At 36.4% G+C, this 20,559-nt stretch overlaps 1 protein-coding gene across 3 annotated transcripts in view; it reads left to right on the forward strand.

Annotated features, from left to right (window-relative positions):
- The window catches only part of LOC135472344 (transient receptor potential cation channel subfamily M member 3-like), a 181,158-nt gene that overhangs the window by 94,161 nt on the left and 66,438 nt on the right, over positions 1-20,559 (forward strand). For 2 of the 3 annotated variants that reach the window (XM_064751807.1, XM_064751808.1), the window contains exons 3-10: positions 2,331-2,410; positions 4,604-4,778; positions 5,616-5,832; positions 9,884-10,008; positions 11,576-11,747; positions 13,444-13,627; positions 19,013-19,136; positions 20,475-20,544. In XM_064751807.1, coding sequence (XP_064607877.1) covers positions 2,331-2,410; positions 4,604-4,778; positions 5,616-5,832; positions 9,884-10,008; positions 11,576-11,747; positions 13,444-13,627; positions 19,013-19,136; positions 20,475-20,544 — 1,147 coding nt within the window. Of the gene's footprint in view, positions 1-2,330; positions 2,411-4,603; positions 4,779-5,615; positions 5,833-9,883; positions 10,009-11,575; positions 11,748-13,443; positions 13,628-16,047; positions 16,343-19,012; positions 19,137-20,474; positions 20,545-20,559 lie in introns of those variants that run through there. The other variant, XM_064751809.1, reaches the window with a different exon arrangement.

A 20,559-nucleotide genomic window follows, 5' to 3' on the forward strand; every position in this document is an offset into this window, starting at 1 on the left:
TTGTATTATGTATGTTCAGGATGCGTATATATTAATTATATTATGCATCTCATTGACATAAGGCTGGTTCTTGATATTTTGGTGTTTCATACACTTTAAAGAGGCAACTTGGGGGATTTTTGGCCAAAAATCCATATTCCCAAAATAGTCAAGTTTGCTGTATTTACCAGGAATAGCTCAAACTATTGCCTTTCCACAAATATTAGACTCTTTCCTGTTCCATTTACAGAGTTAAAAGGATTTGAAAGTTTGAAAAAGTTGTATTGTGACCGTCTTTATAAATTTGATTATTCTACTGGAAGAATTCCAGTGGAATTTCAGTGGAGCGGAATTCCACTGGAATTCTTCCAGTGGAATAGCTTAAAAAATTAATTCCCGTCTGGAATTCCACATGAAGAATCCCGGTGGAATTCCCTTTCTGACACTGGAATTCTACTGGGATTACATTGGGACGTGAAATTCCACTTCCACTGGGATTCCAGAGCCATTTTCACTAAGGTAACTTTATAAATTTTGATACAGAGAACAGTAACACGTGTACAGACTTGGCTGATGTTTTGCGAAAGGGAAGTATTTGAGCCATTCTAAAAGAATAGGATTTACACTGATCGATTGTTTGCCAAAAATCTGCAGTATAGCCTCTTTAACATCAATGGACTGTTTGAGTCACAGTTATATTATAACCATACATTCCAGCGGCTTTGATTGGAAACTTGTTGGATATACATGTTAACAACTAAATCAGTTCTACATGTTAATTGCATGCTTTGCTGTGGGTGGTAATGGCAGTTCTGAATCCAGGGGTGCGCCTGCAAGTTTGATAGCCATTCTCAATTGCCATAACGAGGGCAACACTTCAGTGCTTATACCAGCAGCAGCTGGTTGGAATTTCCCTTTTAATAGCCGATTTGGTAGAGGGATGCAGTACAGATGCTGTGATTTTGGTTCAAATCCCAGCATGGCCCATAAAATAAATCCTTGCTCGTAATCCATTACATTGGTTTTGTGACCAAACAATTTCCATGCTAAACATGCTTTGAGCATCAAATTCTGAGAAAGTAGAGGATTTGTTTGGAGTGGATGTAAGAAGAGAAACATTCAAGGGCTAATAGAGAGAGGCACACGTTAGAGCAACACCTTGTCATTGTATTGCCCTTTTATGGCTCAGATGGTAGAATGCTGGACTTTTGATGCAGATATCCAAGTTCAGATTTTGGTTTGATCGAACTGATTCTGAGAAAATCCTCCGTCTACTATTAAACGATAGGTTAGATTTATTGTTTAACGCCTAAAATTCATTTTCCCCTGACACAGTTTATGTGCATGTGTAGCTAGTCTTTGTTGTCCTATATGCAGTACATGTGTGGGTTGGATTCATAAAAGTTAATAACAAATCTTGCTGATATGACCTTTAGGAAGTTTCCTTCCTGCCAAAATTTGACTTTGATTACGTACCTGTATATTAAGACAAGAGGTGTTAAAAGTTACGGCAACTGTCACAAAAAGGATAAAGGATAAGATAACTAAAGTATAATTGAGATCAAAGCAAACGTCATGAAACTGTACTGACAAATACATGTACATATGTGTGTACAACCTTTTTGGCGAATATTGTTGTCAGAGTTTTAGTAAAGTGTGTTGTTATCCGGTTAAGTTTTCGATCAAATATAATATTGAGAACATGGGTAGGATTGATTTATTGATTTTCCAGTATTAGACCATTTGTTTATGTATGTATTATTAGCTCACAATCTGATATGTTTACTCAGTTTAAGGTTTTGTGTGAAGCTTACTAGCTTCCTGGGTTCTCCTAACTTTGCATGAACTGTAGGGATTTATGTAGTTTTGTCTTGAAGAAAGATAGGATAATTTTTAAAGTCTATTGATCTTATTTCAGGGAATGCATCAAAGTAAGGATGCAAGAATGTATAATAAGAAAATGCAGGGTCAGACAGGGTCTGTGCTTGAGCTACTTGGATATAAATGTTTATTTTTAGATGAGAGCTATCAATTCTGAAATCTTTACAGCAATACAGAAAAAGATAATTTATTTATTGCCTGTTGCTTTCACAGTTTCTGCTGTGGTTCAGTCATTAAGTGCTTTTTTAGTTGCCTTGATCTGGTAGACCTTTGCTGAATCAGACTTCGTATAAATAAGGACAAACTGGTATTAAATTCCAATTGCACTTACACATATGTCAGCGTAAAAACTCCCAAAGGCATATGGTTGTCTTTGTTGATCATTCAGATTAAACAATTTGTCATTGTAATTGCCTTTGCCATTTTTATTTCTCTTATTTTTACTTCCTTTTTCTATTTTGGTCTGGCAGAGTCAGAGGTCTTGGATTGAGAAGGTGTTCCTGAAGCGGGAGTGCATAAGGTTCATCGCCAGTACTCGAGACGCCACAAAGTAAGTGTCTGTCTCGCGAGACTACTTTACACAACATTACCTTGCCCAAAATGTGCAAAGACTTCACAGCCCTTGTAATTGGTCTAAAGTGACTGACGTCATGACTAGGCAGTTTACCTGTACTCGCAGTCTACACTAGTTTTCATATACTGTTACATGTACTTTCATCTCTTAAAATACATGTAGGAACCGGCTGTGAATAAGTGGTAAAATTGCCTGCCTTTTATCACTGGGATTCACAAGAAGCAGGTTCAAACCCATTCTTGGATGAAATTTTTAGAACTCTATCCATAATTCAGGTATATACTTAACAAAAGTCTGTGCTTTTATACTTCTGTGGACTCTATGTAGGTGTTCTAGCTCCATTACATTAAACAGACTTATCATTTAGGTGAAAAGCTCTAAAATCTCTTAATCTCTTAGAGTACCAAGCACTATGTGTAGATTTAGTAAATTTAATGTTCTTGCCATATGCAGTGTAAAGGCAACACCTGCATATTTCAGTGTATAATATCTTGTAGATATAGGCAGTGAGTGACACATATTTTAAAGGTGGAGAAAATGTGGTCTTCAATAATTTTTTTTCGATTTTTTGTTTAAAGAGAAAACTTGAAAATGATTTTTGTATGGTGGGTATTTGAGACCAACATTTGATACATGTAGTCTTTGTGTAATAATGTCATAAATGATGATGTAACAATGTTTAATAAATATATTTGCACTAGAATTTGGTCTTTTCAACTGACAAATGTGTTCAACCTGGATTTTGATGATATTTATATTTTTAATACATTCATAAATATTATCATAATTTAGATTAAATGCATGTGTTTGGATATGCACAATGAATTTATTTACTTATACATTTATTAAACATACAACACATCCTTATTTAAAATATTATTATGCAATGACAATTAATATCAAACGGTGGTCCCAAATGCCCACAATACCAAAATATTTCAAAATACCATTTTTTCTGGAAAAAAAAATCCAAAAAAAAATATGAAAGACCATATTTATAAAAAAGTTTTGAAACTCTTTAATCTGATTTTGGCATCATTTTTATGTTTTCTGTTCCTTTAAAGTGACTTTTGGCTCTTTTTGTTTGGCTCTTCTGTTTCTTATAAACTTTTTTCATAACAAAGTTTGACTGTGAAATACGTGATATACTGACCATGTCTGAAATTTCCTGTAGATGACATCTTTCAGAACCATGTAGAAATATTCTGAACAAGTAATATAGAACAAACAACTATTCAGACCAGAATATCCTTGATTTCATTGAAGCATGCTTCAGCGATGGAGTTTGCAAGTTTGATAAACAGCATGATCATTCCAGAGTGATCATGTGACAAATTTGCTCCCTGGCACACTACACAGGGAGCAGAGAATCACTGTCGACTTTGTCGATTTCTGAATATCAAACTTGCTGTGACACCCACCAATCGGTGTGACAACAGCCATCTGAGCTCAGCATTGCTGTCACAAGAGTGTGCATAATCGGCAAATGTGTAGTGAGCTTTTGGCATGGAACTTCGTAAATAAAGACCAGCATGTTTCTCTGGCTTGTACGTGAACAATGCATGCATGTATTTCCTTATAAATGTAAAAGCAAATTGGTGTGGTGAACAATTTGGCAAAATGTTAAAATTACAAAAAAGTAATACTCACTGATACATTCTTATGCTTTTGCCAAGACTCAGCATTTTAAGGGTTTTTCATGTAGACTTTTAAAATGTTCACAAAACAGTGACTTGGTTTGGTATTTTGAACAAATGGGTCTGTCAATACCTGAGGTTTGTCGATCTCTATGTGGAAAAGTTTCTTTCAATTATTTTCATTCTTTGAATAAAGCCAATCTATGCAAAAAGTGGAAGGATTGGGTTAATTTCAATAACATATTGACAACATGTATTAAAATAATCAAACCTTGTGAAACTGTAAATTGTATGAGAATTTTTTTCTTCATTTTCACATCTTTTATAAACAGCTTTAGGTGTATATATCTTATGTATGTGTATTCTCACATTTTAAATACAGCTGATTTAAAGTGAACTTTCACAGAATGCTGGGTAAAATTTAGAATGATTTTGATTTTAGTAATAATTTAATATCAGACCTACATTTGGGATCTATGTAAAAGTCTGCTGGCTTTTGATGAAAAATAAATAACGGGACCCGGTATTTCAGATGTTGCTGTGGTCGGGGCGAAGCATGGCATTGCACCTTTTTACCCTCACCAATCCATGGAAGCACCACGAAGCTGGATGAGAAGTGGCACCCCAATAAACACACTGAGGCCAAACCCACAGATGCTTATGGCACGATTGAGTTCCAAGGGGCGCCACACCCCAGTAAAGCTCAGGTAAGGCACTATTGAGTCTCAAGCTGCACCATATCCCAGTAAAGCTCAGGTATGGCTCTATTGAGTCCCATGGTGCACCAAAGCTTGGTAAAACTCATTTATGGCACCATTGAGTTTCAGTGGGCACTACAAATCTCAGGAATGGCACCATTGAGTTTCAAGAGGCACCACGCCTCAGTATTAGCTTAGGTGTGGCACCAGTGAGTTCCAGGGGGCACTGCACCCCAGCAAATCTCAGGTACGCACCATTGAGTTCCAAAGGACACCACACCCAATAAAGCTCAGGTATAGCGCCTAGGTGAGTTGTAAGGGGTACTGCACTGCCAGTAAAGCTCTGGTATGGTGCTAAGAGAAATCCAAGAGGTAGCGTATCCTCGTAAAAGATCAGTTAGAAAAAAAAAGAGATTGTTGATTCCATAACCTACATTTATCATGATTTGTTTTATACAATAGAGATGAAAGTTTTTATGAGTTTTTATTTAATAAAGATGTCAATTCTTTTAGAATTAATATTGCATTTCCACATTTTTAACAAGGCAACTGCGGTTTATTTTTTATGACCATGATGGCAAAAAAAAAAGGCAAACAAAAATTTAGCAAAACTGAAATTGAAAGCCCACCTTTTTATTTTGTTCAATCAATATTTGAATTTGATTTTCCTGTTTTTCAAGGCTTTTCGATCATGTAAGCGTGTTCAAAATGGAATAAGAACGATTTTACAGTTTTATTTTTAACTTCCTCCAACATTAAAAAGAGATTCATTGCAACAAAAATTTAAGTAGGTGTGGCCTGACCTTTCTTTCATCACAGTAAAACTTACCTCTGATAATTTTTCAGTACATGCGGTTGAGCAGCCTGGACACTAAGCCTGAGTTTGTGTTACAACTGCTACAGAAACAGTGGGGTCTGGAGCTGCCCAAGCTTCTCATTACAGTCCATGGAGGCATTTCCAACTTTGAACTCCAACCCAAGTTAAAGAGGGTGTTCAGAAAGGGTCTTTTGAAAGCAGCAAAAACGACGGGAGCGTGGATTTTTACTGCAGGCACCAATACAGGTGAGTTCACAGGAAGAAGATTTGAGTTGGGAAGACAGATCTGGGTTTTCCCTCGGGCTGTGCCTGGTTTCCTCCCACCATAATGCTGGCCGCCGTCATATAAGTGAAATATTCTTGAGTATGGCGTAAAACACCAATCAAATAAATAAATAAGGTACAGATCTGAATGAAGATAAGAGTTCTTTGTAAAAGATCTGCATTCTGGGTAAAGATCTATGAGATGATTTCATTTCTGTGTGAAGATTTGAGTTGTCAGTGCTGTTCTGAGAAAAGATATGAGTTCTGAGTGAAGTTCTGACTCAAGATCTGAATTCTGAGTAAAATTTTCGAGTTCGAAGAGAAGATGCAAGTTCTGATTGAAGATTTGGGTTCTGGGTGAAGATCCGAGTGGGTCCATTTGATGAACAGTAATGGAAAGTCTCTCTGGGAATTTGACCATTTTGTGGAATTTGTCAGTCTTTGTGATTGTGTGTAATTCATAATTTTTAAACGATTAGGTGTTAAATTATGCTGTCAATGAATAAAGAATTCTTTATTATGGCATTAAACACCAGTCAAATAAATTAATATAAAATACTGAGCACAATTCACTAATAATAACTAAGTCAAATAACAGCTGACCATTAATTCAACCTCATAAATAATTAATTGTTATGCACTTATCTATCCCAGAGTTCTAGCATTACAATTGCAGAGTGATGTCCCTTTGACAGGTGACCTCATGGTTTCAGTGTACACATCTGAAGTGCTAACTCCACATGCTAACTCTTTCTGGTTTACCTTTTTCTCCTTTTTCTTTTTCACAAGTCCGATTATTGTTTTGTGGAAATGTTTATCTTTTCGCATAACATCCATTTAATTTAATTCTTTATCAGCCATTCAGTAGTGATCCGCTGCAGCATTTTACAGCTGTGTACTAAGGATAAGTGTACTTTTGAAGATTGGAACACTATTCAATCTATTTCATTGTAAACTTATTTGTTGTGAGCGCGGGACAAGATATGGAGCACACTGTTGCCTGATGTTTTCCTTTTTTGTCTCGGATTCCCTCTTTTCATCATACACATGCACATTAATGCCTCTTGTATAATGTGAAATCTCAATACTTTAGTATGTTAAAACCATTAAGTTTATTTTTTGGGGGAAAAAAAAGGAGTGACTCGTAATTTCTTGTGGAACCAGTGCACTTTGCCAGACTGAATGCAATCCTAGATATTTCCAGATGAAGATATTGATCAGCCTGTTGTTACAAATTGTGTCACATGTTGTGTTCAGAGAAGAACGCAATTATGTCTCGAAATAATTGTGATTGAAGTTCTGGCTTTGTAGACAAACCTGCATGCGTTTCCACACTAGTGATCTTTATCAATGCATACAGCATTCCATTATCCCATACATCCATGCTATTTCTCTGTGTAAATGGGTTTAGAGCTTCGTTATTGTGAAAACAAGCCCGCTACTACAGCATGTGTGGCGTCATTGTAATAGAGAATGTGAAGGAGAAAAAATACTTTGATTTATTATCTACGTCAATGGTGGAGTGAGTGAAAAAAAAGGGAAAAAAATGAAGATTCAGGCAAAAAAATGGCTGGATTGGCAGGTAGAAATTTTTAGAAAGAGAAGCAACAGTAAATGACATTTTTCCAGACAAGAGTCTTGTGTTTATGGATCCTTGGCATCTATCAATCTCTTGTAATGACTTTTTACCCGGTGCAAAGTTTCTCAGATGTGACATTTTTCTTCATGCGTTTGGAAAGGTCAGTTATTAATGTATCCATACATTTGTGTGGTATTCTTCAGAACCAGTTCATAAATGTGAGAAAAACATTCCACTTTTTGCTACCTATCCTTCAAACCTCAAAAATTTAGCACCTGATTTTATCAAAAAGTTTGCTAAACTCATGTTTCAGACACAATGTTAACACTGTGTTTGACTTAAAACTTCATCCATGGATGTCATTTAAAGTTTAATATTGTACCTTATTATGAGAGGTAAGTTTATTTTTGAAAGGTAAATGTTTTGAGGATTTCTTAGAGAGTAGGATGATATTTCACTGGAATGCTCAAAGTTTCAGCTCTGTAAACTGCACTTTTTTGATAAATCTCCTACAGCAAATTTCATAATTTGAATTTTTATCCTAATCAGCCTCATTGTGCAGTGTTTTTTTTTTCATAACATTTTACAAAATCAACCGGTGCTGTGATTTTTGGACATTGTGATAAACCAACTTTAACCTTCCGCATTCAGCCCTCTACCATTCCACAGGCTCACTACAGGCAAACCACTGGTAGGCTACATGCATGCCACTGGGATGCTGTAAGAGTATTTTTTTGCCTGGCTTAATCTGAACCTAAAATTGTTGAATTTTGAAAGAAAAACTTTTGAATAATACCTCTTGTCTGCCACATACATGTCTGCAATTACTTGATCAAATTTTAACAGATTTGGTCACAAAGCATATTTATTATACTCTTCTCAAATCACTTGTCGAAGAGTTATCTTGGAAACATAGTGTTTATTTGTGATTCTGCTAGACTGTGTCTTCAATCATCAATATTGACTGTCATTATCCTTTCAACATCAAACATGTTTTTCAAAATGATCCAAAGTGTTGCACCATTGATTATACTGAGAGAGTACAATGTGGATGGCGTGTGGGTGGAGGAGATTGAAGAGACAAGTTTTGGTGACAAATACCTTCAGCTTTCTGCTAGCTTTCAAACTTTCCCATGGCCCACTGGACTATTAAAGGGTGTAATCATTCTGGGAGTAAAAGAATCAATTTCAGACGGTGAAGTTGAAACTGTTGCTGGTCCTTCTGAGATAGGCAAAGTAGGCTGTCCACAGCGCGGGTTAATACAAATGATTGATGTCCCCCTAGTGGCAGAGATCAGAACTAACTGAGCTAAGATGTATGGGGGCATAGTGCTGTGAAGCTTTTCAGCGTGAAATCCTTGCTTGGGTCGCCTTATCCCGTGTGATCTGAGGTCAGATCGTCGGCAGCTACGACACAAATCCTGGGGCTTGTCCCGAAGACCAATCTGCCATAATGAGTATCATAAGAGGCAGAGAGACGATCTGAATACTCACCGGGCTAACCATGCCTTGCATGCCATTCACACGCCGCCCAGGCTTTTAGGCCTTTGTTATTTAAGAATACACTTCCCAGGTTTGAAGAGTAGGATTTACATAAGATATAAAAGAGTCTAAGTATAATTTATCAGATTCTATATTGGATGTCAGGAAGATTTATGTATTAGGGAATATTACACTCTTGGCTACGTCATGGTGCTGATGTTAGGTAATTTAGGGTATTATGCTATGGCTTATGGAAAAACATGAGACGAGTGTGAAGTGTTACATTGAACGTAGAATATTTGTATTCTAGAAATTGATGCAGTGACCTTCTTCTTTTTTTATTGAGGATATTGCTTGCGTAATATATGCTTTCAGTTGATTTTATTGAGATTTACATGTAGAAAGAACAAAAACGACTTTTTTGGTGCCATTTCCATTCAAGACATGTCTTAGTCTTATGTGAGGAAACCTGTGATATTTTGTGCTCTTTTTTTTCTTTCCACCTTCATTTTGTCACATGATTTCAATCAAGTATGATGAAATAAAAAAAATAATTTCTCACTTTGTGAGTGCTTTTATAAATATGTGTTTATAGACACTGTATAGGTAATGTGCAAAAACGTCACGAAAATACATGCAGAAGACTATAGATAGACCTGGAATGGTCATGATCGAATCTGTGAGCCTGACCCAAATTGAAACTATTTTTAATGCCAAAATTATCAAAATCAATTAAAGATTCATTAATAAATCGGTGCCTTAATTCCAATAAACTGAGAATGTAAAAACTCATCTTGAAGATCTGTTGTAAATATTATTGAAAGTTTATGACATGTACAAAATTGTAGATCATTCAGTCTGAAGTTACCTGTATTTTAAATGTTGCTTTTTGAATCACTGCCAGGTAAATGAGAGAATTTCAGTGTAACTTAAAATATACATTGACATAGAAACATCTCGTTTTTGTTTTAGGTGTGACACATCATGTTGGTGATGCAATCAGTGACAGAACAACGAAGACCAGAAACAAAGTTGTGGCCATTGGGATTGCACCCTGGGGGGTGGTGGAGAATCGAGAGGATCTGATTGGTCGAGATGTAAGTCATAAGTTGCCCTTGCTTGTATTGATTTGTATTTATATTTAAGTTCATCAAGGTGGCCGGGGTTAATACTTGTTTTTAATAAGTATTTACATTTACCAAGCAACCTTGTGAATGAATTCATATCTATTTATGGAATTTAGTCAGTGTGTCTTTATCCATATTAAGAAAAAACATTTTACATATATATATTTGGTTAGTCCCTTTTATCAATTTCAATACTATTTACTGTTCCAGTTTCTAAAGATTATGAAACTTAATAAAAGGCTTCACTGATGGGTTCCACTGATTGAATTACAGCACCTATTTTCTTGGGTCAAAGTTTAGATTTGCTGTTCAGTTCTTACAAGTCTATAAATATCTGGGTTTAGTCTAAATATTCACGCAAAAAATGCATTTTAGGGGCTTGGAAAAGGTCATAAAGAGTTTTGATGCTGATAGATACACGTTTCCCTATTGGATATCATCCCTGCCTTCCAAATAAACCTCAAAACAACTATAACATAAAGAGAACTCTCAGAATCAGCCAAAATGTGTAAATTAGTGATAGATTAAATGTCATCCTCTCCTGACATACATGGGAAGGTCTGCAGCAACCTGTGGATGGTCGTGAGTTTCCCCCGGTTTCCTCCCACCGCAATGCTGGCTGCAGTCATATAAGTGAAATATTTTGGAGTATAGCATAAAACACCAATCATATAAATAAATAAATAGATAAATAAATTTTAAGTCAACTATGGTAGGTCAAAGTGACTTCATAAAAATATAGTATTGGTCTACTTGTGTAATTCAATTAGCTTAATAATTTTTCCTCATAACATCACAAGTTCACCTGGCTCACATGCACTTGTATCTCATTGATAAGTACCTTAGCCTCATTTTTGTTGGTTATAATATATATTGGTAGAGAAATATTTTGGATGTTAGAGCATGTCATCTTTCCTAAATAAAAACATCCAGTGCTATTCAATAATGTTCTGGTCCATTTTGACAGACCAAGCTTGAATAGGACTGTTATTGTGAGGTGCCATCTATTCCAGATCAAAAGAAAAATGGCACGGATGACAGGAAGTAGTCAATGTAAATGTGTTCTCATTCCTTGTGAAATTCAACCCTTTCAATGTCAGTTCCAATTTTAAGCGGTGTTTACCTCTGATTGGTCAATTTGGAACCACATTGATTTGGGATTTTTTCACATTTGAATTTCTCCAAATTAACCAGTCATAACAAGACAGAGATGTCCAGCTTTTCGATCATAGTTGCGTTTTCAAATCTGATCAAAGATCAGCCCATTGGCAAATTTGGTTTTTTAAAAGTACGAAAGGTTCCGATACACACTACAGCTAAGATGGAAATCTAGAAGTTGAGTAAGACAATTTTGTAACATTGATGTAGTGTACTTGGAAATGTGGAGATTTCCACGTCATCAAATAATGGCCTTTCCATTTATGTCAGCCAGAACATTTTGCTCAAACATGCAGTTATGAGTGAACTGAATTTGAGGGTGTATTTGTTCATTTTCATTACAGACTATTTTGATCATATTTTATTTTTTTCTCCTCAGGTGGTTGTACCTTACCATTGTGTTTCATCGCCCAAATCAAACTATGCAGTTCTCAACAGCAATCATTCCTATTTTCTATTGGTCGATAATGGAACTGTTGGCAAATATGGTGGAGAGATTTTGTTTCGTAAGAAGATGGAGAAATTTATTTCACATCAAAAGATATGCATCAGTAAGTGGAGACGTATTTTCATAATATTACAAAAAAGAAAAAAGCGAAAGTTTAATGGGTTGTCAACAAATAGGAGATTTTTAATGGCATGAAACTTGTAAATAGGCATCATTACTGAGGATGGGTTCGAATTAGGCCTGAAAAACCGGGAATATCCTTGAAAATGAACATAAAACTTCCAGACTATGGAAATAAAAATTGACAAATTATCCAAGTGCTTAAACCACTTCAACAAGACTGTTGTTGTTGAAATAATGTTGGTGTTGCTGTAGACAGGTATATGGCATAACACACAATGTTTAATAGGCTAACTGGAAAATTTTCAACGGGGAAAACTCAAGAAGAAATGTGAATCTTTTTGGTTTTAAATTGAATGTTAAACCCCGTCCAGTCTACCCAACATCACTCAACTTTAGTTGATTCAACAAGAGTCAACTTGAAGTTGAGTCAACGAATTGAGCCGTGTTCTGGACGAGTTCTTCAACTCCATTCAACAACACTCAGCACCATCCAACATTGTCAGATCGGAACTGTGCATGTTTATTGTTTGTCAGCAAGTTTAGTCAAGTTGAGTGAATGTAGCCAATCAGCAGGCGTCTAGAAATAACATGACTGTCTTAAGGCACGCGACCTGGGCAAGATGGTGGCATCAAAGGCAAAAGAGAGAAACTGGTCTCACAATGAGACAGTTTCGTTGATACAGGAGAATGAAAAATATCCTTGCCCATACAACACTCTCTCTAAAGATTACAAAGACAGGGATAAAAAGTCATTGTGTCTCATGCATTGGAGAGAAAGATGGAAACTTCCCTCCAATTTATTGAAAGTTTGGTTAAAAAACACATCTCAACACACAGCAACAGTGTTGGACAATGTTGACCTATCTGATTTGTAGTGTGGATGGGACAGTCAACTTTATACCTCAACAGCATTCATCTTGCTGTCGATTCAACAAAAGTTGAACAATGTTGGATAGTTTGGACGGAGCTTTTTAAGTGGTTCTACTTCAGGAGAATAGCACAGCTGAGGTCCTAGCCTTGCTCGCTAGCAAATTAAAGGCTGAAGGTGTATGTAGGCAATTAAAATTGCTGGAATACGCAATTAATTAGATCCAAAAGTTGTTGAAATCTCTTTTTGCATTGGGGAAAATTGTACGACCACTGCACTAATTGACTGTGGTTTGTTCCGGATGGTTGGGTTTATTCCTTCCATGAACCTTAATGTCTTTACATAAAAATGAGAAATGCAAAACATCGGTTGTTAGACGATAACCCATGCACAGGATTAGATCCACTTAGGAGTATGTTGGAGAAGATTTTTTTTTAGCTAATCAAAATTCAAATGGCTGCTAAATCACATGACTGGTAAAACAGAACAAAACGTCAAAGTTACTTGCGCAGAATAATGACCCAGGTGTCTTTCACCAATGCGGTCGCTGTGAGTTCAAGTCCAGCTCATGTTGGCTTCCTCTCCGGCCATAAGTAGCAAGGTCTGGTTTTTCTACCTTTAACAGTTTTCGAGCTTTAGCAATTTTACGACTTGCTCCAGAATAATAATAATAAAAATTCAAAGGATTTCATGAGGTGTCCTGCTAGGATATTAGAAAGAATCCCTAACAAGAATTCTTAAAGTGTGGCAAGGTTAACAAGTTTACGTAATATGTCGTGACTTACATGTGTATTTATTTATTTACCAGGCAGTGGAGTGAAGGGCCGTGGGGTGCCTGTCATCTGTGTGGTTTTGGAGGGAGGTACAAACACCATCCGGTCTGTCCTAGATTACGTCACGGACTCCCCTCCCGTCCCTGTTGTTGTCTGTGATGGAAGTGGACGAGCCGCGGATCTTCTTGCCTTCTCACATAAATATACAAATGATGATGGGTATGTTACCATGACTACCTTACTCGCAAGATGCACCTTTGCATCTAGCCCTTATTTTCGACCAATTAAAAAGTGGATACCTGTGTTATAGCTCTGTCGTTACCATAGCAGCTGTTTACATTTCCAGCGTTTGAAAAGGATGTGTAGAGTTACATGCTTACATTGATATCCCACACCAGAAGTCAGTCAGAGAAACATTAGACGCCAAGAAATCCACTCATTACAGGGCGAAAATGGCTTATGCCCATGATTTCACAATAGCCTTAGTCTGAGATAGCTGAACAAAGGGAGGTAATTTGAGAATGTTAGCTGTGAAGTATTGAAGATGTGTAGAGTACAGTCTTTACAGGCTGTAACAAATGCCCATTGGTTGCCCAGGGCCTGTGTTTGTCAAGCAGCTTAAGACTTAAGTCGTAAATTGCAAGTGCTTGAAAAGCCAAACCTGGAACAGGAAAGAACTCAAATTGTTGCTGGTATATTGTTCTGCAGTAAAGAATAAAGGGCACATATTTTAAATTTGCCTAGAGCAAAACATTGTAGTCTGGCTGTGTTTGAGTTTTTGACTTAAACCTTTAAGATGTTTAATAAGTATGGACCTAAGGCTAAACTGGGAAAACTAAGTTATCAGTACCGATACCTCTTATAAATCAGTTCATTTGGCAGTCATGTGCCACTCTGTTTATTAGCCTAATATGTTCTTGGAAAAAGAATTAACCATAAGTCTTGTATACTTGTATTAATCATCAGCTACATAATAATGGCTTAGTTTATAGTGATGGAGCAGCTAGTCCTTACACAAGATAAATAAATGTATCTTTCCTGAATTTTATCAGTACATATTTACACCTGTAACAGGTATGTCGCTTAATTATCAGATTATTGGTACCTGAGGGATTCAGGTGAGCAGGAATTTGTGACAAGTTTAATACAATGCTTTGCTCCTGATGGGGATACATAACCATTGCTGATTGGCCGGTGTGAGAGAGTTTGGCCAGCCTAAGCTGAATTTTAGGTATCGCAAATTTCTTCATGTGTGACTGTCAGCCAGTCAGCTTTTAGCCATTTAAAAGACTGTGGTAATTTGTCCAGCTGGTGATGATTATTATCAGTATTTGTACATTTATTGGTGTTAAGCTATTAATCAGATCCTATTGGCATGTCCTGTTTATCTTTCACATTATAACTGTATGTGTTTCACTTAGGAACTGTAAATATCCTTGAGTATGGTGTAAAACTCCAGTTGTATAACTCCAACTGTAACTAGAAATTATTACCCCTAACTTTTCTCATACTGGCAGCCATTTGATATTAAAGTAGGGCTGTAGACATAAGTTTTACACCCAGATAGTTTTTTTGCATCTCACATTTGTGATTATAATACCTCTCTTGCTCTTGAGGGATCGCTTCCCACACATTTATAACAGTGTCATCTGTTTGAATGATTCTGTTTAACATCTAAGAAACTTCTAATAAGGATGACTACTGAGAAGATAAGATAGATAAGTCTGCTGTCTACAAAATATTATCGTAATCTTCCCAGCAACGTGTCTAAAAACGGTAACCGTAAGAAAAGGTGTTCAAACAGCTGTGTAGTTTGAAGTTGAAATTATTTCTTCACATTTCATTGTATTCTCTAAACTGCAGATTCAAAGTTGGAAAACTGTACCAGTTCCTATTTTTAAGTTGCTCAGCTACATAAATTTGAAAGTAATTTCTTACAAGAAAACAAAACGGATACATTTTGTGACATATTACTAGCATTAATCGTTTGATTTTAATTTAATGGATAAAGTAAACTAACTTGTCAGATGGTGTTTAAATGTGAGAGTTTGTTCCATGAGCTGCTTTCTCTGCTTTTTTTGATGTATTCATGGATCATGCAGGGTATGCATAGAGTTCACAATCATTTTTAATTGATTGACAATATGCAAAACCGCAACAGAATTATAGGGTGGAAAGATTTATGATATCTGGGATGTCATATCATATCCCAGATAATCTCAAACTGTTAATATAGACACTCAGAATTTTCTGTGTATTTTTTTTTTCTCTCACCACTTAATAGTACACCTGGGTAATTAGAATTCCATGAAATAATTATCCATGATCATACATGTAACTTTAAATGTGTTGAAATGTGAGAAGTCTCTACCCTAATTCCTCAACCTTTTCGCATATTAAAGAGCAACTTTTACTGCAATTTATGCCCATTTTTTATTCATTTTTAATGTCAGGGCTTCACCGATAGTATAATTTCCCTTCTGAATATGCATGAATAAACACCTTGCAAACATGCGAACAAGTTGAAGAATTACAGTATATTGAATGGATGTGCATCATTTGATTTTGGATGTGACTGGGGGTTTTTTTTGTGTGTGTATACAGGCACAAACATTTTAGAATATTTACATTTTATAACACTTCTATGGGGATTGATGGTTTTTATCTGTGGTAACAGCTGGAGTGATATTGGAATGCTGAGTTGCATCAGCTGGGCTACAGCCCTGATGTCATAGAGCCCTTGGCTGAAGGTTACATGGCTGATAAAACAGTCAGTGCACATGGCGGCCAGATCAGTACTAGATGATACATATAATACAGGCTGTAGATCCAGACTGTTTTCTGGATTGAACCATGGCTCTAAGCATGGTGTCATGAGGTTGTGAAAAGTCCCAAGGGGTTACTTGTCCCTGTCATATCAGGCTCTCCTTCTTGGTGAGTTTATCTATAAACTATAGTCACTATAGTCATACCTTTCTGTATTGACTCTGCTTGTTAAAGCATGGTTTAGTCTTTGTTACGTAATAAACTTTTGCCCACGCTCACTGATAATGTTGGTAGACAACCTGTCTACGCAAAACTACCATATTTAGTACTTTGATTAGCAGCTAATTAGCATGATACAGGGGACCTCTGTAGTCGAGGGGGTTAGCACACCAGCGGAGTGCAATGCCTCTCACCAATGCAGTCACTGTTAGTTCAAGTCTGGCTCATACTGGCTTCCACTCCGGGCGTATGTGGGTATCCCCCGGGCTGTGTCTGGTTTCCTCCAACCATCAATGCTGGTGGCCGTTGTATAAGTGAAATACTTTTGAGTACGTTGTAAAACACCAATCAAATAAATAAGTAAATAAATAAATTAGCACGCATACATGAAGCACCAGAATTAAAGCACTTTGAAAAGTGTTGACCTTGGACAACTATTGAAATGTATCTTTCTGTCCAGAGCCTAAATTAAAGCCTGTCAAAATTTGCTTCTGCCATTTGTGTCTTATTGACTCTAGAACATCGTCCTTGTGATAGGCATCTGTCGATTCACACATGTCTTTAATGATTCATCTCGGTAAAGCCAGACCTATTTGTTTTGTCAAGGTGATTATGTTCAGAAAATGATCATTATGTCTTGCCCAACTCCATACTTCTTAGACAGTTTATAGCTTTAGTACACACCTGTTTGTAAAGGATAACGATAAAGCTGTTGGTCACCAAGGTAACCTCTCGAGACATGTACTAAACAAGTCACATGATGGGTTAAATTACAGCTTCAATGGTAAACAGTAGAGATAAACTGAATAGATAACAAGTTTTCTTAGAATTAAACTGAAGGGTTAGAATAACACGTAAGACTTAGAGGATTACAATGAAATGGGTTTTCTTTATGATTTTGTGTTGACTTTCTGTAACGTCTCTTCCACGTGTTATATACATGCGTGCTTCTTCATATATTCCACGAGACCAAGATTGCTCTGATGTTAGGTTTGGTCATGAATAGCCCCAACCATCACCAAATCTAACATCAGAGCAATCTTGGACTATTATTCAACCTACATCAACATATATGTAATATGTGTATAACATGTAATAAGTCCCAAGTTTGCATGCAAAACAAAATGATAATTTGTATGTATATATATGTGACATATATGTTTAAGGACTTAGACTGACATGTTTGTTTTTCAACCTTGTTGTGACAGACACAGGTGTTATATTATTATAAAATATTATTATAAAATATTATTATTACTTTGATAAAGGAACAGAGATAAAACAGACAGATTGTTTATGGAAACCTGCCTTGGTTATGTAATATATATGATATGAAGATGTTGATAAATGATCTTCATGTAGCTGAATGATACATGTGTGTATGGTAGATAGACTTTCTGGTTACCTTTAATATGGTAAATGACATACTATTTTGCCCCAGCTTCTTCTCAGGCCATACATGGTAAGGTCTTCCAGCAACCTGTGGATGGTGCCGTCATATAAATGAAACATTCTTGAGTATGGCCTTGAAAACACCAAGCAAATAAATAAATAATATTTTGCCCAAAAATAAATTGCATTTGAATAGGAGAATAAATATCAAAATATTACTTTTTTGTGCTTAAACCCATATTTTTCCAGTAGGATATTATCCTACTTTCTGAAAACCTCAAAACAGATATAGAGAGCCCTCAGAATTAATCCAGATGTGTAAATTTGTCATGGGTGGAATCTTGTAGCATGTTCCGGTTCCATATGGTACAGTAAACCTTGAGAAAATATTAGACCAAAATCAGTAAGGCAGGGTGTTCAAAACGGGCAAGTAGCAGGCTGCAGGCAGCTGTCTATGTCCCTGTAGCCGCCTACTTTGAATATTCTTACTATTTCAATCAGTAGTAATTGTGACATAATTACTTTCAATTCATTCGCCTACTTTTGAACTCTGACCACCTTCTCCAATTCTAAATGAAAACCCTGATAAGGTGTAAATACTGTCATTATTTCAAACCTACACTTGCGTATGGTTACTTGTACATGTACATGTTTGAGACCTTTAATAGTGAATGTTAAAACAGGACATAAGATGAATGTGAACTGTTGGAATTTCTGTCAGTTTAGTTGTACATGTACAAAAACGTATTAAAGGAAACATAAATGGCTGCTGATTTGTAGAAGTCTACGTTCTCACCCGAGATACTGCTGAAATACATGTCAAGCCATATTCATTCACCCTGAGTGAATTGTGCACTCTGCATTTGCTGTAATGTGAAAATGGACACATTTAATCAGTAATTCTCCATGCAGTGAGCTAGCAAGCCTCATTAAGTAATGGCATAGAGAGGACTAATTCGCTGCTGGAAATGCTGGTCTGGGTGTTGGAGATAAACTCCAACTGTATTTGTTAGTAAATTAGGCGACAATCAACGCAGTAGTACACTATCAATGTATACACATTACACTACTTCTGCCTGGAATTTGTGTCTGTTATCCAGGGATTGTATCCAAGGGAGCTCATACATGTATTAGGTGACAGTGTGTGTGTGTGTTTGTGTGTGACCTTAACTACATGTGTAATGGCCTTCAGATATGAAACCATGTTTCCTGACCTTGTTGTTACAGCACCATGCCAGAGAGTCTACGAGATCAGCTCATCCTGACAATACAGAAAACGTTTCAGTACACATTGGAACAAGCAGAGAAACTGTTCATTGAGCTTATGCTGTGTGTCAAGAAGAAGGAATTGGTAAGGGGTTTTGGATATCTGCCCATCAGCTGATTGGTTATAAGATTGTTTTCGTCATGATCGAGATATGTATGATACATGTACAGTCTGTGCCTGTGAAATCTGGAAAACATTTTCTTTGTGCAGAATTTTTGGTCAGCTTTCTTTCCTCATTTTGAGGAGGGATCCTATTGCAAGCTTCCTCATTTTCCTCCCACCATAATGCTGGCCGCCATTGTATAAGTGAAATATTCTTCAGTACGGCATAAAACATCAATCAAATAAATAAATAAATATTGCAAAATTCCATGGATTAGCTGGTATGGCCCTTTTTCTTAATTACTTTGTGGTGAAGGCTATTTATCTGTGATGTACCTTTCTAGCTGATGTTTGGCTCATTAACTCTTGGCTGATGTGACTGAAATTCCACACATGGATTCACTGATGGGCCCCAAGCCTTTGGTGAGCTGAGGACTGTAAAGAGCTTACAAGGACTGTAATTAGCCTGTGTTTTAAACTGATGTGTGACTTACTTTCTTAGATTAGAGTTTATATTTAGGTACATGTACTCAATTACGTCAAACTTTCAGTGCAATTTTAGCACATTTTTAATTTTTTTTTTTTTTTGCGACAGAACTACACTGGTTGGATTGACGAATTTCACGGCTTCTCAAACATTGTAATTTTATCAATCTACACAGAATAATGCCTTCAGAATTTGTTTGAATTAACACATTGCAAAAGTGGGAAAATGTTGAAGAATTATAATAATCAGCTCTTATAAACACAAAACTAGTTGACTGTAATGTATCCATGCTTTGTAATTTGGGAAAGTTGAAGGGTCATGTTGTGATGAAGCCCACAGCAGAGGGGTTTTGATTTGGTAATAGCATGACTTGCAATATTTATTTATTTATAGATTGATTGGTGATTTATGCCAAACTGGTACTCAAAAATATTTCATACTTTTCATGTTATATGATTGTGGCCAGCATTAGGGTGAAAGGAAACTGAGCAGAGCCCAGGGGGAACCCATGACCATCGGCAGATTTGGTTGTCATACAAACAAAGCTCCACCTACCCCTCCCTTCTTATTTTGAGCCATGATCTGTTGAAACAGGAATGGTTATTAACATATAGAATGAAAGCCGATGATAATGTTGGATTCATCTGGCATCTGTAGTTTTGTTAACCTGTAAAATAGCATTCACTGGATAGTGTTTTCCTGCCAAAGTTTATCAACAAAGAAAATGATTAAAGATAATTTTACTGCACAGAATAAAACTTCTTCCATATAGAATATCCTTTATAGTTCACCAGTGAAAATCTGACATATCAGTGTCATAATATATCATACAGATAACTGTCTTCAGAATGGGAGAGGAAAACCAGGACATAGATTTGGCGATATTGACAGCTTTGCTGAAAGGTATGTGACTTTCCA

This window comes from Liolophura sinensis, chromosome 8 (genome assembly GCF_032854445.1).
Source record: "Liolophura sinensis isolate JHLJ2023 chromosome 8, CUHK_Ljap_v2, whole genome shotgun sequence".
Lineage (NCBI taxonomy): Eukaryota > Metazoa > Mollusca > Polyplacophora > Chitonida > Chitonidae > Liolophura > Liolophura sinensis.